Source organism: Egretta garzetta, unplaced genomic scaffold (assembly GCF_000687185.1).
Source record: "Egretta garzetta isolate BGI_Z169 unplaced genomic scaffold, ASM68718v1 scaffold2, whole genome shotgun sequence".
NCBI lineage: Eukaryota > Metazoa > Chordata > Aves > Pelecaniformes > Ardeidae > Egretta > Egretta garzetta.
Genome location: NW_009258894.1, coordinates 1,947,203 through 1,964,963, shown reverse-complemented (window position 1 = coordinate 1,964,963; position 17,761 = coordinate 1,947,203). Strand labels below are relative to the sequence as shown.

The following is a 17,761-nucleotide window of genomic DNA, read 5'->3' as shown; positions in this document are numbered from 1 at the left end:
TCTCGGCCTCCTGCGTCTCAGCAGCCATAACCAAGTTGATGACTAAGGCTGCTGGTTTTTTAGCGATCAAAAAATTGGAACAGAGTTTTAATAAAAAAACCCGGACAAACAAACACGTCCGCATTAGATTCTAGAGTACAGCGTTTGTTCTAAGCTTTTGTGGGCTCAAATTCTGTCCTTATGTCCTTCATAAGTTAAAAGCTACGTTTTTAACACCTCCTTAGCTCAGAATTCATCCATTCTGGAGAAATGTTTGTGACAGAAAGTTACAGCTGTGTTTGTCTACTACAGTACCTGCGAAAAACTGTTTCACTGCACCAGTGAAAGCCATTTCAAGGGATGCAGCTTTATTCCTTCACACAACATCATGCAAATGTATTTGTAAGTTGTGAAGAATCACGTTAGCTTATTCAGTCTCAGGCGGTAGCAGGTATATTCAGATCAGCAAAGAATCTAGAGATACAAAGACACAGAAAATGTCCTCAGAGTTATGAACTAACTAATCTTATATTTTGAACAGTAGAAGCTAATTCTAAAATCCTTTTTATTACTTTTAATACAGCATAATACATTGCTTTTAAAAATATGTATTAAAATGAGAACATTTATATGGAATTAAGATACACTGTCTCATAAATACCAATCGTTTTTAATTATTCCCTCTGCAGTAAGAGTTGAACTGAACTTTGACTTTGGGAACTGTTGGTAGGCTATCACAACAGATTTTACTCTGCGAATCTTGCAGAATCTTGTCAGTGTAGCACCTGATAAGCCAGTACAACCAAGTTGTGGGAGCCTGACATCATATTTAAGAGTTGATTTAATAAGTACCATGGAGTTGGTAGGTTTCCAAATGCTTGCTTGGAACTCGAGTTCTCTGAAATATGAGGAAATACTCTTAGCTAAGAACGTACCATATTTATGGCAGTGTAACCTAGATGTCAAACTCTATTGATTACATTAATTTGATATGTCTATTTATAGATGTATCAAATTATATTGATATCACTTAAATCCAAGCAATTAATATGCTCTGCAGGTTGATAAACATATTTGTAGATGTTATGCTACCATAAGCATGGCACATTTTGGCAAAAATGCTTTAATGGCAGTTGGGATTTTTTTGTCACTTGTAACGAGCACAGTACTGGATGGCAGTATACTTTTAGTAAGAACTGTGTTCAAAGAAAGAACAGTTTTCTTAAATAACAGTGGTATTTCAGGCTCAGTAGAAAGATCCTTCACTTTCAGTGACAGATTTAAATGCATTTGTTACATCAGAAGATATATGTGTCACCATCTCTTAGGCAGGTTTTGATTATATATTACATGGATGTCATTCCGGTTATCAAAGAGAGGAAAATATTTGACATAGCAAAGTTGCTTTTTGAGTATTTCAGGAGTCATTCTCTAGTACAAGCATTTATAGAAATCTGATTAGTTTCCCCACTGTAATAAAAATGAAACTTTTTTTATTCTAAAAAGGCAGCATTGGATACCTATATGTGAAGAGAGAATTTGCTTTGTCATATAAATAAATCTTTAGAAAAAATACGTAATTGAATTTTATCAAAATAATAATGTAAAGAATGAAAAATTAAAAGGAAATTCTTAGGAAAGCATCCTTATAGCAGTTGCAATACAAGATGCTGTAAGCATTCTTAGGGGTTCAAATCATCACACAAAGTATTAGTGAAACCCACCTACACAGAACTGTTTATATGCTTCTGTCTTTGTGGTAGGAAGGTCCTTAAGTGATGTACGTCTTTGAGAGAGAAAACTTGTGTGAAGGACATAAGGACAAAATTCTTTGTGAGGGTTCACTTTTAACAGGGTTCATTTATTTGTTTTCCTGATGCAAGTTTCTAATGCGTCAGGGTTTGTTACTTCTTTTCCCGCTTTGAACAACTTTTTTTGTCTCGATTTTCAGTCTTATTTTTAGGAGAGATCTCTTATGTTAATTTTTAAAAGGGTAGAGAACACTTAAGTTTTTCTTCCTGGAAACTTCTGGAAGCATGTAGGAGGAAAACTACAAGCTTCTGTAATTTAATGGCAACTGGTGCTGAAGCTTTCAAGTATCCTTTTCCTACTATTTTCACTGAATATTGAAGTTTCATATTTTAAAATAAAAGCAGTCTGTCTAAAAGTCCCTTCTGTGTACATGTTCAGAGCTCTTAGTTTCCTTATTGTTGTGATAGAGCTTTCCAGCGTGGGCTAGTCCTAAAGGGAGCAATTAAAAGTAAAAACCTCTATCTTGCAATAAAGGCACAAACTGCAATTTTTGTGCATTGCAAGTCATCTCTAATATCTGCCCACACTCTGTAGGATGTCAGTTTTTTGGTTTTTTTGCTTCCAGCAGAAGTACTGAAGCAAAGTAAACTTCATTGTATGTATTTCAGAAGGAGGAAGGAAGGTCTAAGTCTATTCTGCCGTCATTTGAATACATGAAATCTAACCATTTCAAATTTTACTTAGGCTGTTAAATTATTCCTCCAGAAAGACAGTAGCTTGAGGGCTCAAGAAAGTCTTTAACGTAACTGGTAATTTCTGCTGCTGTTGTGGCACGAATTGATGACCTTAAGGGTCTTGGTATTATGAATGCTGAGCAATGTAAATTTTCCTTTTGGTCATTGTTATATAAAATGATGCTATTACAGTTTCTTCTTTAAAAAAATAAAGCACCCTCTCTTGTGTGTTGGAGCATATTGAAATATAGTGGAACTTACTGTTTTTTCAGGACAGATGGAAGTTTTGTGGTTCATGATGTACCTTCAGGATCTTATGTAGTGGAAGTTATATCCCCTGCTCATAAATTTGAGCCTGTGCGAGTTGACATAACTTCAAAAGGCAAAATGAGGTGAGCCTTTCCTGATTTGCTTCTGCATTGATCTATTAAGTATGCCTGACAGCACAGTATAAGGAGTAACGTAAACAGTACCGTAGATCTGATGTTCCATTTCAGACCATATGTTTCAGCTCCATTTAACATCACTTCTGGGAGCATATTTCTTAAAACCCAAAGTCTGATTTCTTTCTTCCTTTCATATTTATGGCTTTAAATAAGAGGAAGTAGATAAAAAGACTCCTATTTGTTTACTTTTGTAATTTTCTTATGCAGCTGTCCTGGAATAAAATCCAGACATAAATCGGTTAACTGGTTTATCCTTTGCCAATACCTTTTTTTTTTTCCTTCTTCCTTTTTCTTTCTGTTTTGGTAGATGTTCTGTCAAAACTTGGCACAATGAAATTATAATTCATTCTAATTCTGAATTCTAAAATATTTCTGTTACACCTCCATAAGATACTCTTTACAGTTACTGGCAAATGCTAGTAGTTGCCAGCCTGCAGTATTTCTGTACCATCGTTAGCTTTTTTTTATGTTAAGGCCAGATACGTTATCCCTAACAACTATAACTGTACATCTGTAGCTGCACACTACTCAGTAAGTAATACAGAAGAATGGATATCTAATAAGGTAATTTTCATTTAAATGAACATATATGTAGTTAATTTTCTTTGTGTAGGCACACATATAGTATCTTAACTTCAAGTTTGTCTTTAACGGCATCTTTTGTGAGATACTGTAACATTTGGGGAGTACAAACATAAACACTGCAGCAGTATTATAGAGGAGGTTAAAAATTGAAATCTCAAACTGAAAACAGTGCAATCAGTCTGTTTATAATAATAGTAATAGCACAATTTGTGCTTAGTTTTTTCTCCAGACTTCATGGAATTTTTATTTTTATACTTTGTTGGGCAGTATCTCATTGGCCACATTTAATCTGTAATAAACACAGAAGCAACTCACTGAAATAGACACAATAGTGTGTACAATCTCACTAAGCACTGTTTTGCTATCTGAGGAGTAGAGGTAACAAATTTGACCTTAAGTAAATTGCTAGGATATGTCTGCAGAGCAAAGTACAAGTAGGCTTGACATCTCTATGAGTCAAACGGGTAGAAAGTATAATGAGGAATACAGTTGGGAGATGCATGAAAAATGTGATACACAGGGAAGATGTCAAATGAGCTTTTCTAAGGGAAGTTCTGCCTTTAAAAAAAAAATACTGGAATTCTTAGAAAGAGGAAACAGCATGTGGGTAATGGATATGTTTGATAAGATCTACTTGAAAACCTCAAAAGTTTTTGAAGAAAATAACGTAGTCGTAGGAGGGGAAGACATTCCATGGATGAATATTTGGCAAAAAATTCAGAAGGATTAAATGATTTCTGTCTGCAAACATTGTAGCTTTTCTTGCTCATTACCAAGGTGAGAAAAAATGTTTTGCAGAAGTCATGTTCAAACAAATAGTCCTGATGTTCTGATCTGCAGGTCTGTTTTCCATATCATGTTTTTCAGCCTGCTTAATAGTTTGCCTGGAAAAAAGGTAAGGTATCGTTTGATTCCATAAAGTATGCTGCTGAGAGAAATTAGCTTCTGAAAAGTGAAGCCTAGCTGACACTGCCTAGCAGACAGCTTTGTTTGTAGTCTATTATTAAAACTTTGTTTGGAGTATTAGTAATCTTTTCTTAAAGATTATATTTTTAATTATTTGCATTTTGCTCATTAGAGCAAGATACGTGAATTACATCAAAACCTCTGAAGTTGTGAGGCTGCCATACCCACTCCAGATGAAATCTTCTGGACCTCCTTCATACTTTATAAAGAGAGAATCTTGGGGATGGACAGATTTCCTCATGAACCCTATGGTATGTACAAGCAACACAAAGGTTAAAAGTATACTAAGGATCCAAATATAGCTATTCTTCAGAATACTGACAATAAAATAATCAAGAAAAGATGCGCACACTTTGCTCTTTTGAGAGGATTGTTGTATTTCCTTGTATTTTGTTTTTTACTTGTTTACAGATAGTTTTGTACTATGTACCCACTCTGTCAATGTATGTCCTCTGAGAATAGCCTATAGTCTGGTTCCTTTGACAACATGATGTTCTAGTAGCGTGGAGATCACCATGTTGCGAGATTGTAATTGTAACGGTTGAAAGAGATAACAAACCTTTACTTTAGTGTTCCAGCTTTGAAATCTGTTATTTAAAACATAATGCTTCCTTACCAAGATTCTTTCCTGACAAGAGGATTACTATTACTGGGTTACAGAATGCAGTAGTTCTAGAATTTGGCTCTTTAGCTAAAAGCTTTATGTTGGTATGTCTAAAAATGTCTGGAGCAACAAATAAGCTGAAGAAATACTTGCTGTTTTCTGTGTAGGTGATGATGATGGTTCTTCCATTACTGATATTTGTGCTTTTGCCTAAAGTTGTCAACACCAGTGATCCTGATATGAGACGGGTAAGTATGTTCAGTTGGTGCAGGCATAGAGAACAAAGATACTGAGATTTTAAAGTACAGAAAAGTAATAAAACCTGGACTTTTAAAGAAGTGTTAATAGGCATAATTTATTCAGTTAATACAGTGTTGCTGTTCTAACAATGAATTCTAACATTTTAGAGTCATGAGTTTGCTGTTAAGCAGCACAACACAGAATTAAATTGTTTACAACAGCTTTGAAAGTATTGCAGTATACATGGTGTTTTCCAGAGTTTCATTAGAGCAATAAATATAATTTCTCAAAGGCTATTTTTTCTATAAATTTCCAGTGTATTTCTGCACTATGTTTAAATCTAGTACTTCATTTTTAGACATGTAATAAGTGTCAAGTGTGTTGAGAAGAGTATGATGTGGGGTTCTCTTACCTATCAACCTAAACGACATAGTTTACAAGCCTGTTAAATCCAGATGTCACAATAGTGTATATGATATGGAGTCTTAATGTAGTCATTCAATTATCTGATTTATTGTCCTTTCATCATGCAAAATGCCGAATAGCAGAAGGCTAGGACAAAATGGAGATTCAAGGTGTTTGCTAAATCTTTTCTTATTTCTAGAAGTATTCCTTGTCTGTCTTGGGTGGCTGCTTTTTGAGGGTTTGGTTGATTTAAACTCCTTTTCTTCTAAATGACCACTGTCTTCAGTAGTACTTTATAGGTGTCCGAGTTGGTTTTTTTGTTTGGTTTGTTTTTTTTTTTTTAAAGTAATACCTATAAAAAGCATATCAGAGCTGTGTAATGCTCTTTTGGCTCTACTGTTGTTTAAAAACAGGATACAAAGATGTGTTAGATATCCATGGCATGTTCTTCAAACCAAGCTGAACTTCAGAAGTTGAATTTTAAAAAAATCACTCCTTTTTTCACTGATCTGACACTGCTTAGAGACAGGCTGTTCTGATGGTAAAGCATCAGGACTTCTGATGATTTAGTTCTTACTAGCTGACTGATACGACTTGTTAAGGAGAAAATTTTAAGTTGAAGGAATCTTGCTTGTAATTTAAATTATCTTTAAAGAATAGAAGGTAGTTTTTTGATAACTCAATTGTAATGGCATTCTCTAGATGACCATGTATGAAATTCTTAAGTGTATCTCTAACTTCAGTTTGCCTGTGGAGGGTATGGAGCTTGTATTACATTTTTCAAGCTGGCTTGTTCTTTCTTTATGGAATCAGCACAATATTAGTTTATATAGAAAGTTAATGATTTAGTAACTGTGCTTGTGGTAGAGGCATTAAGTACAGATGTAGTATAGATGCAATAGTAACAAAGGCTACCATAACAGCTTTTGCTTCGTTTGTACCTTGAAAACAGTTAAAGCTGTATCATTCTGAATGGTAACTAAAAAGAGCAAGGCGACAATCCCACATTAAATTGGCAGTTACTATAAGCATTATCACATTGTGGATGTGCAGTTCAGCTGTTGTGTGCATTAAAAGTACTTCAGGGTTTGTTTGTTTTAAACGGTACTAATTAATCTCATAGAGCCACTATGCTAAACTCTAAAGTTACATTAAGCTTAGCTGGATATATGGTCTCATATTAAAATCCTTCCATTCATGAAACAAAGAAAACTTAGCTGCTGTACACTAATAGCTTGATGTTACAAAGCAGGGAAATAAAAATATCTAATATCTAATCTAACAGTTCCAAAAATTTGTTAGATTTAGCATAAAAAATACTAATTTGAAAACACAAAAATATGTGAAATCTATGAGAACACAGATGTGAAAATCTCAAAAGCTTGAATTTTAAAATGGAAGAAAGTAATGCTGAAAATAAGCAATGATTGTTCTTCTGCTAGAATTTTTTAATCAGATGGTTGCCCTGTAAGACTGCTCAAGACGTGGTTACCTTTTTCCATACACCAGTGCTTTTAGTTTTGGGGTTTTATGTTTCCGTGTGTAGCTGGGCATTTGGCTGTGGTTGCATAAAAGTATGGAGCAATATGTACCTTGGAGGACTACAAATAGTAAAACAGTATTTGGGAAAATTTGACATCCTCCTGATACTATCTTTCAACTCATGCCTTAGAAACAGTCAGAATTGTTACAAGCTATTAAGGTTATCTAATCTTTGCATGCAGGAAATGGAGCAGTCAATGAACATGCTGAATTCCAACCATGAGCTGCCGGATGTCTCTGAATTCATGACAAGACTTTTCTCTTCAAAATCTTCCAGCAAGTCTGGTAGTAGCAGCAGTAAAGCAGGGAAAAGTAGTTCTGGAAAAAGGAGGTAGTTAAGTCTTCCTCCTAAGCCTGAGTTTGCACAACTGTTTGTTTTGCGGTATCATGTTTATTTGTCTTGAAAGATCAAAAAGCCACTACTGTAAACTTTAATCAGGCACAAAATACGGTATGCTACAACTGTGGTGTGTAGCTTTTTTTAGTCTATATAAGCTGTTTTGTACTTGACAGTAAGCAAAAGAGGACATGGCTTCAATACTGTATAAAGTTATTGATGATGCTGAATTAACTATATTGTTCTGTAGAGAATTATGATAAATTATATGATGTGCTAAACAGTAATGAATGTCTTAATAAGACTGTATGAAAAAATTCAGAGATAATAGAACTGGAGTTCAGTCTTAAGATGGCTTTAATGTTTTATACTTGCCGTTGGGTTTTGAAATGAACAAATCCTTTCAAAATTGAGTCGTGGGTTTACTGAGTAAGTAATTCATTTGCTGTATCAGCTTGTCATATATGTTACATATAAAATCATTTTATTTTACATTGTTTGCTGCCTGTACACTTTAGTTCAAGGACTTCCCACTTTTTATGGCCCAGTTTCATTCTGATCTACTTTTTGCTAAAAACTCTTTGAGGGGAGAAAAAGCAAAGCATCCTGCATCAGAAAGTCTTTTAAGACTCTGTCAAGTTAATTTTGAATGCAAAGTATTTATATAACATGATGAAAGTTTATCCAGGATCTTCCCTTTCTAAATCACATGTATCAGTTCTGGTTCTTACTCTTTTCTGTGTGCTGTGCATTCATCTTATCAGTGGTATGATTTGAGGGCAAACACAGAACAAAATTTTAAAAAGGAAAGAAAAAAACTAGAAGTATTGTAGGAAGGTAAACCCCACTCATCTTTTAAATTATGTTCCAAAGTATATGGCTATATCTAGGTATGCTAAGTCACTGGCAAAACTTTGTTCTTTGAGCATGCCTTTGTGTCTGTACTGCAATATCTTTTCAAGCTACCCAGTAACTTCAGAGAGAAGTTGAAAAAATTGATTGTTTTCCACTAGGTGAACATTTGCAAATTAAAATGACAGCAATACCTGTCAAACCCCATTAGTAACTGTCTGTAAATCATTTTTTTAAGCATAAATGCTGTTCTTTTCCATTTTTACAATTGCTAGCTTCTTCTAGGTAGCAGTATCCATGCAGTATGGGCAATGTATAACTGATACCAAAAATGGTATTTGACATTCACCTAAAGTACACCTGAAGCAAAATCAATTCTAATGCATTTATTTGTTCTGCCAAACACTCAGGAAGGCTGTAAATTGTCTTAGAACACATAATTAGAAGTATGCTGTGAAACATAAAAGCTGCAAAAGAATAAGTACTCGTTCATAGGACTAAGTAAACATTTAAGATATTGGAGAAGACATAAGCCAGTGTTTTTTGGACAATGAAAGATTTCAGTCTTTGCAAAGTAAGCTGCACAATTTTGGTCTCGTTTGTGTTTTGCTTGAATGGTCGTTTTGTTTTGTATATTAAGTAAAATATATCCAATAGAAGAGATAAGAGGGCATTTGGGTATTCTTGCTGGAAGGATTTACTGAAATGATTATCATGTTGCCTTTGTAAAAAAAAACCCAAACCTCCTCTTTCAGCAGCATCTCACTGGAAAACTCATAAGAAAAACAGGGAGCAGTTCTTTGAAGATGGAGCAATTATCTTTGTTACCATGCTGTCCCCGAAAGTACAAGCCACGAGTTACTTTTGTTTAACAGTAATTGGAATGACAATTAAATTGCATTAACTTGTTTTAATCACAGTTTGTTCAGTAATTAATCATACTGATGCATTTTTCCTTGTTACAAAGGTAAGAACAGCAATACTTCTGCCTTCTTTCATTGTGTATGTTCACAGTCTTGATCTGTCTCTAAGGGAGAATGGAGAATTCAGGCCATGAAAAGATGAAAGTCTTTGTTAAGAGTTCAGAGTAAAAAAATTGACAGGAATTGTAAGGGTCCTAATAAAACTTTGGAAGAAGCATATGGAATATTCAATACTTCTATTTTTCTTAGAACTGATACATCAAGGTCCAGGCATTTTCTTTGTGCATCAGGATCAGATGCAGTGTACCACTCCCCTGCCTTCCTCAACAGAAAACTCTGCCCCACCCCCAGAAACCTGTTATCTGAGCAATCCAAGCCCAAAAATCTTGTTACCTAATGTTGTTCCCTCCATCATGTGCATTATTCCTCTCCTTTTAAGACACCTTTGTGATAAAAGTGATTTGTAGAAATATATTGGTCTGCTGCTGAATTATGCTAGTTATAATGGTACCAACATTTTTTTATTTTTTTTTTTTTTTTAAATTTAGAGCAGGAATCTGTGTCAGGTGAGAAAAGAGGTTCTAGCCAGAGTGCCTTGGTCACTTAAAGTTGTAATGTGGTCTTGGGGTATCATAAATGACAGTAGGCAAAGCTTATTTGATAGCTTTCCTATTGCAGTTAGTTGTATGATGCAAGGTTGTCTCTCTGCAGAGAGTAAATGTTTGGTATATTTCAGTTTTAATTCCGTGTCCTTATTTACAGATTTTAGTAGTCTTTCTTCTGTGTTAGGTCTGACATTTTCATTTTCCCAAAAAAACATAGCTGCCTTTGAGTGAGGCTACTTGAGATAACAGAAGGCAGACGGTAAGTTGAAGCAGCTGATGCCTCAGCACAGAAATTAAGGATGTACAGAATCTGCTTGGACTATAGACAAGCTGATTTCCTCGTTGCCAAAAGGAGGAAGACTTTCTCCTTCATCTTGGACTGGGTAATCCTGCTGCCTTCTGCCTACGAGTTCTGCTACTTCTTAGGTTTTGGCATTGGTTGACTTAACAAGAGAAATTTGTCCATCTTTCTGCTGGATTACTGTTATGTTTTAGAGAGTTAAATCGGCTCACTGAAGGATCAAAGAAATACCAGAGCCAGCAGAAAGTAACCACCAGAGGCATGCAGTCAGAAGCAGGAGCCCTCTTTCTGGCAGTGAGTGCGATTAATACAATGAGCTCACTGCATCTTAAGGATTTGTAGCCTAAGAGCTCATTTAGCCATGTTCTGAATGAGTGGGCAACTCTGAGTTTACAACAGGCGGTGTAGAAGGGAGAGGAAACATACTTCGCTGAAGTCTGTTTCAAGTCATTTAAGACAGTCTGGAAGGCCTTTAATATGGTTTGAAATAATTTTATCAATTACTTCATCAAAGATGCTTCCATTCTTCACATGTAAGGAAGAAATTTAATGCATAGATATCTCACCTCAGTGTTTTAAACAAGTGTTCTTACAGGCTAACAGTGATAGTAGTACCTTAAGGTACTAAAAGGATTTCACTTTTCATTTTTAAGACATCATGTCTGACCTTAAGCCTGCTGCTATTGGTAGTTAGTAGGCAGTGAATTTGTGTTCCTTTTTGTTTCATTTGAAACGCAACTTCTTTTAGGAAAATAATCAATAGGAAATATAAATAATGGTAAATCCTTAGTGGCACTGCATGGTTTTCATTCTGATGTCAATGAAATATGGAGATATATGGAAAGACATTATGCTTATTTATTGAAATTAAGGAGATTAGAAGTTTTTACATCTACTGTCGATGGGCTAAGGAATACAGAAAGAACTTAAACTTTTGAACTTTGAATCAGTGGAAAAGCAGATTTACTGAAGCATGTATGTTGAAAGGTTAAAAACAGCTGCATGCACATTTTGGACATCCTTGGGCAGGAAGAGCACAGGAAGTACCTGGGGTGCACAGGGCATTGGGAAGATCCTGTTTAATAGGCTTAATTGCAATCTGTATCTCCAAAGGCTACTTACTGAACAGGGAGCTGGCACTGAGGCCAGCTTGCCTGGGACAACTTCTGTGCATGCTGTCCTCTCTGAAACAGAGCGCATAGACACTGTGCCTCAGGAGTTGTTTCTTGCCCATGCTGACTTCCCTAGCATATCCAGGAATTACTGGGAGTGGAGGAAGAGTGCTGTTATTTGGCATATCTGAAAGTGTATTGACAACTATTGCACAAACTTAATGCTATGAATTAGCAGATCCCTGGGTACAGCGAAGTTCTCTGGCAGTGTTTCATTTAGTAAGATACTTGAAGCTATAGATGATTGAAAGGAAAAAAATTTGGAGAAAACACCCCAAGGTAATGTAAGGATGTGAAAAAGACTGAAGAAATTTTAAGTATTTCTCTCACGGCAGATTTCACGCAAATACTAAGATTTGGGGAAAAAAAAAAAAAAAAGGTAGACAAAAAATGTTTTTATGATGTTCTATAGACATTCTCTTCTAGGTGACTGTGACATTGGCAGTAGTGCTAGCATATATGGACAATGATTATAAGAGCAAATGAAGATGTGTGGTCACTTCATGACTCGTATGTATGTCATAACTGTAGTCACAGTTTTTAGGAGATCACAGACTTCTGTTTTTGCCTATTACCCATGTGAGTGAAGAAAAAGTGATCCCAGGTTTCTTTCCAGCTGGGTAAGAGTGCAGTGTCATTGAAGAGATCAAGCTCATCATCAGTCTTTTCCTCAGTCACTGCATAAAAATGGGGCAGCCGTCTAAGGCTCTTCCCTAACTGGTGTAATCCAGCCACCAAGCAAGCCACCTTTCCCTCACTGTTAGCGTCGAGTTCATTCTGCGTGATAGTCTGTCAGGACTAACTAAATACAAAACACATTATTGCACTTTAAGTGCCAAAAAGCAAGCAACATCAATTGTGAAAAACATAGAATTTCAAAAACATTACTGCTTTCATCATTTCAGTGTCTGTAAAGACAGGACCTTAGATCTTCATGGCTATTTTGAACTTGATACTGTGTAAAATCTGGTGATTCAGACCATAAAATAATACAACATGCAGGGAGCCTTTAGTCACAAAATTGTCTGTAGGAATAGTATGAAGTATTAGGCTATTTTCAGGTTAAGCCAGTGAAAGCTTCTTGAGGTCACAAATAGTTGTGGGGGTTTTTTTTATTTTTGTTGTTTCAAAATCATAAAGGATTATGAGTCCTCTGTCATAATAAATATTGATTCTTCAGGAATACCTGTCTACTTTTGCAATTACGAGTTTATTCCTTCTAATCATGCTGGCAGTCACCCTTGTGTAATACTTTGTTTCCAGTAAGGTTCTGAAGGTTTAATGACAATATAATTTTCTGTGGAAGTGGAACTTAGCTAGTTAGCTCTTTTATTGATGATACACAAAAACAGATTACAGTTGAGCTCATTTTTATTATGTATTTGGTTCTGCATGGCTGACAGGAATAAAAATCAATTAAAGTCTGTCATTCAGTCAAGGGCAAATGGTAGTGAATATACAACAGAAAGAAAACCTTTCATGGCATTTTTTGACCAAAACTGCATTTTGAACTGATCTTTAAAGCTGAATACAAACGTCAAAAAGTAATATAAAAGGTGGTGAAACTCATTTGAAAACAGAGCAAGTAAAAAAGTTCTTAAAGGAATATTTTCTGTTTGAAATACTAGAATGTTCTTCTCAGAAGCTCTCTGGATTCTTTAAGGATCTTGCTGTCTGGTGCGCACAGGTGTGACGTTTCCCTTTGTGGTTCAGGATGGAGAATAGGACACCCAAGCTCATAGTCTGGTGTGCAGGGCACAGGACTGCTGTTTAGCATGCAGATGCAAGGAGAATCCAGTTAAATGCTCGGAGTAATACCTCCCGTTCCTGGGATCGGAACAGAATGAGACTTTGAACTAATTTTGGGAAGTGGGGAGGAGTGTTTCTTTTCCTACTGGTTTGTTTTCTCAACCGTCCATAGATGTGGTTCAGATTGCTTCAGTTTGGCAAGTGGATGTATAAGCTGTATTAATAAAGATTTAATTTCTTTACTCTGGTAGTAAAACGCCCAGAGGGGAAAGAATGTCTAAAGAAATTGGAGATCAAGATTAAGCCTCCTAATGAGGTGGTATTTTTGCAGTGCTAAACATTATCTCTTACAAAGAGGAGGAGCTCAGATGAGAGGTAGAGCAGTTACTACAAGACGGGCTTGGTGTGGACTAAGAGCAGCATCCATCATCTTACTTACCAAAAGTGATGAGAATTGAACCGTGCTGGTGTTACTGGGTATATGACTAAAGGATCCAGATGGTCCTTTCATAAAGATAACACTTCTACCTGTAGCTTTGTAAGGGTCCCCCACAAGTTAAGGCGAGTAGATCTATGGCCAGCTGGTAGAGATTCCTCGAGAAACCGTATCTTGTAATCCTCTCATTTTTGGATATGAGTTGTAGTGTTGATACTCCCTCTCTTGTTTTGGTTTGTTTTCCTGCTAATTCTATTCACATGGTATTTACACAGAGTTTTTTCACTTCTATTTGCCTTTCGTTTTTATGAAAACTGCAAGGGTCTTGTTGAAATTGCTGTAGCAAAATCTATTCAGCTGGTGCTGGCAGAAATAATTGTGTACATCACTTGTGCTTTCAAGTGTTCCAGTGGTAGCAACCAATTATTTCTGTCACTGGGTAGCTAGTTAATGGTGGAGAGGTCATTTGTCCTGGAAAGATCTGATCAAATTGGTGTGCTTTCTTTGTAATATGTTTGAGGCTTATTTTATTGTAAAATTTTTTTCAAACCCTTTAAGTGTACCCAGAGGAGAGTATCAGAAAGATTGTACAGATTCAGCCACAGTTCACTGAAAAGAGAAGAGTTTAACAAAGTGCACTGTTTACAGTTTTTTCTTTGGGGGAAAAAAAAGAGAAGAAAATGCCCAGAGGGCCTGGGTAGCTCCTCATGCAAAATGTCAACTTAAATCCCAATGCCTAACACTGAAAGTCACTTGCTGCTTTCGGCCCACTTCATTAGTATCACATAGGAAAGAAACACACTTGAAGAATTCTGCCTCTTTCAATCTTACATTGAAAATTTAATCCACATGCTCTTCTCCATACACTGTAGCTGTTTATGCGCCTTTTATATATGATGGACCAAACTTGCCCTCGGAAGCTCATTAAGTGCCTTCATAGCTTTGCAGTACCTTCTTAGCCTTTTTAAATCTTTGGTACGTTGTTCAAAGTTGATAGCCTTTTCTAACTAGGTAAACTTCCACTTTCTCAACAGTGCTTTTTTGTAAGAAGTGATTATGGCTGTGAAGACTTGAATTTCTAACTTGATTTAAGCACTGTTTGCTGGGGTTTTTTCTTTAAATGGTGCTCACATTACCTACTCTCTCTTCGTGTATTTTTAATGCTTTACATATAGTTTGTATTTGCATACTTTTACTGCCTAATAATTCTTATGTGTTCCAGGTTAGGAATTCGAATAAGCGGGTATTTCTGCAATAACAACATGTGTTACTGAAAATATTAATATAGTTTATCAACAGAAGTCCAAACCATGAAATGGGCTCTGCTGTGTTTGCTATTTTTAGCAGTGCTTACTTGCTTCAGTTAGCTCCTTTATGAGCAAAATACAGACCACAATTACCAGTGCAGCCAGGTTATATAAATACCTGTGGAAAAATACGTAAATGCATCTGAAGATCTTGCTCTGCTATACAGTGTTACTTCTGAAGGGAAGTTTAGCATTCTCTCTCCAGCCAACGCAAGGGGTATTGGTCTCGGCTGTTGAACACAGCATTATGGCTATTCCACATGATGGCTGCAGATAGTAGACGATGAAAAACTCCTAGCCTACGCTGTAGGAATGTACTTTTTGCATGTGTATGGCCTTGTACTGCTGTAGCACTTCCAGGTAGTCTCCTCTGAGTGATCATCATCTGTGGCCGAAGTACGCCATAGCCAGGAACGCTTAAAATTGGGTAGTCAGGAGAGGTCATTAAGCTAACCAAACTGAAGTGAGGGTAAATAAATGAGAGTTTAAACCATAACCCTGAGATCTGTGCATGACCTTCCCTTAATTGCTAAATTCTATAGGTTAAGTTTCAGAATCACTGTGTTAAAGAAGTATTACAGGTTTTCTAGTCCGTATAGGTTCTTAGACTATAGGTTCTTAACTCCACAGTTCCTTAAAACCTCTCAGTAGTCATTGAGCAATCTGACTAAGTCTTGTGATGTGATCTCAACCTCTCTCCTGGGGACAGCTGTGGGCAGTGAAATGTCTTGTTTTGGCAGAAATTTTTCTGCTCCCACCCTATCCGCCCCCTGTGTATTATTCACATTGCTATCCATTTTCCTTAAACAACAGCAGGATCAAGAAACTAACTCATGCAGTTAGTGTGAGACGGCGAGATCTGTGATAACCATCATTTCCAGGAGACATTGATTCCAGTCAGCTACACAGACGTGCGTTAGTGTGGCGGGATATATGTGGTTTGGGGTTGGTTTTTTGGTTTGTTTTTTCCCTGAGCTCATCATCAAACTGAGAATTTAATGTGTTTATTTAAAGCCTGCCTTATGTTCTGAAGCACTCTTTTCATGATCCCTCCAAGCATTTCTTGTGAGGGTATATTTCTCTATATGAAAAACCCCTCTTTTTCTTGTGTTTTTTTTTTAGCAACGCTCCTTCAGCTGTGAGGTTGCTAGAGAGCAACAGAAGTCACAGAATCTCTCTTTGGAAATGAGATGGTTGCCATGACAATGCTCCCGGCTGCTTCTTGTCCCAGATGAGAAAATAATTTTTAGACTCCTATGTTACAAGGCTAGGCTACAATGTTTTAAACTAAACAGTATAGCTAATTGACTCAAAGATCAGCACATTGCTTGTTAAAAATATTTGGGCTGATAATCAGCTAAAATTGTTGAATCAAATATTTGTGCAGGTACTTATCAAATATTTTTTGCTCTTTGTTTTTGATTGGCCACTTGAGGTAAAACAGGTGCCTTGAGATGGAAAATATTTTCATCTTACTGAATTTACTCAATGTCTTTTTTGTACTAGAAATTATCCTGAAAGCTGACTAATCTCTAGGTAGTGTTTAAAATATGGCTCTGAGTTTGAATCTTATTTTGCAATATGCCAAATCTGGATCAAACATGAAATGCTAGCTCCTTTCAAGGTTTATTATCTCTGAAGTCCAGACAGTTGATGGTGCCAGTGTTGGTTGGTCTGGAGGTCTCTGGTCAACCTCACTTTGAGCAGGATTATCACCAACACTAGTTCAGTTCAGCCTTGCTGTGGCCAGCCATTAGTAACAACATCCAAGCTTGGAGGTTTCACAACCCATCTGCAAAAGTTGTTCGCAGGTGCACTACTCCTGGTGAACAAGCTTTCCCAAATGTCCAGTTTGAACCTCCCAAGTCACAGGTGGGGGTCATTACACCATGTTATTGGTAACCAATGTGATTAATCATGGTAAATACAAAAGCCTGGTGAGGTTCAGATGAATAGTGACAGGCAGAGGAACCCTAGTTAACCCAATCAGTGAAAAGTGGAAGACATGGACTTGACTGCTCCTAAGGCTACCGAAGGAGAATGATTAGACCATTGTCCCTGGTGTGAAACCCAAAGAAACCCTCCCGGAACTCCTTGCAGAGTGAAGGAGTCCCTACAGGGGACTCGCTGTGGGATGCAGGGGGAAGGGCAGTTCAGAATTGTTTAAAGGTTATTATGGAATGCTTATAACAGGACTGTGGGAATGTGTGAAAGTTTCTATGGAATGTTCAGAGGAAGGACCAAAGGATGGGAAAGGGAGGGATCCATGCAGCAGGGAGGAACAAGCCTGGTTTGATTTCTTTCTTGACCAGTCTACGCTGGCTGCTTTTCATTACCTTATCATCCCCTGTTTTTTTCAGTTTTCTTATTTTCTGGGTTTTAAAATGTAGCTCACTGTTCTTTATTTCTCTTAGTTTTTCCCCTTTTTAAAAGATTAGCCTCTACTATGCCTGCTGAAGTCCTCTGGGACCTCCATGACTTGTAAGTGGTTCAGAGAGAACTTTTGCTAATTCATAAGGTGCCTGCATTTAGCCACTTTGAAAATACCTAACTTCTTCAGTATCTTTGAGATGTTTTTCACCTAATCTGACCTCCAGTCCTACTCCTTCATTAAAATTAATGTAATTAAGTATCCGATCACTGTTTATGAAGTCTGCAACAAAAAAAGCATCAAATGTGTCATTTGCCCTCCTCCCTAATTAAATAATGGATTTTTGGTTTTTACGACTTTTTATTTCCAATGCATTTACAGAATATTTGTCTTTTTTTTATATGTCCCTTGCTAATGGTAACCTGGTAACCTTTTCAATCTTAACCTCTAATAAG

General features: G+C 36.5%; 1 protein-coding gene across 4 annotated transcripts; it reads left to right on the top strand.

Annotated features, from left to right (window-relative positions):
* The first annotated feature begins 6 nt into the window (after positions 1-6).
* On the top strand, positions 7-17,495 carry EMC7 (ER membrane protein complex subunit 7). Of its 4 annotated transcripts, none has more exons than XM_035889799.1 (6): positions 7-841; positions 2,738-2,857; positions 4,575-4,713; positions 5,234-5,314; positions 7,436-7,584; positions 16,058-17,495. In XM_035889799.1, the coding sequence occupies exons 2-6, from the start codon at positions 2,853-2,855 to the stop codon at positions 16,122-16,124; spliced, it is 441 nt and encodes a 146-aa protein (XP_035745692.1). In that variant the 5' UTR covers positions 7-841; positions 2,738-2,852; the 3' UTR covers positions 16,125-17,495. The 4 variants fall into 4 exon arrangements, with proteins under 4 accessions (XP_035745692.1, XP_035745694.1, XP_035745693.1 ...); XM_035889801.1 differs by lacking the exon at positions 16,058-17,495 and adding an exon at positions 9,201-9,356; XM_035889800.1 differs by lacking the exon at positions 16,058-17,495 and adding an exon at positions 9,198-9,356.
* Positions 17,496-17,761: the final 266 nt, after the last annotated feature.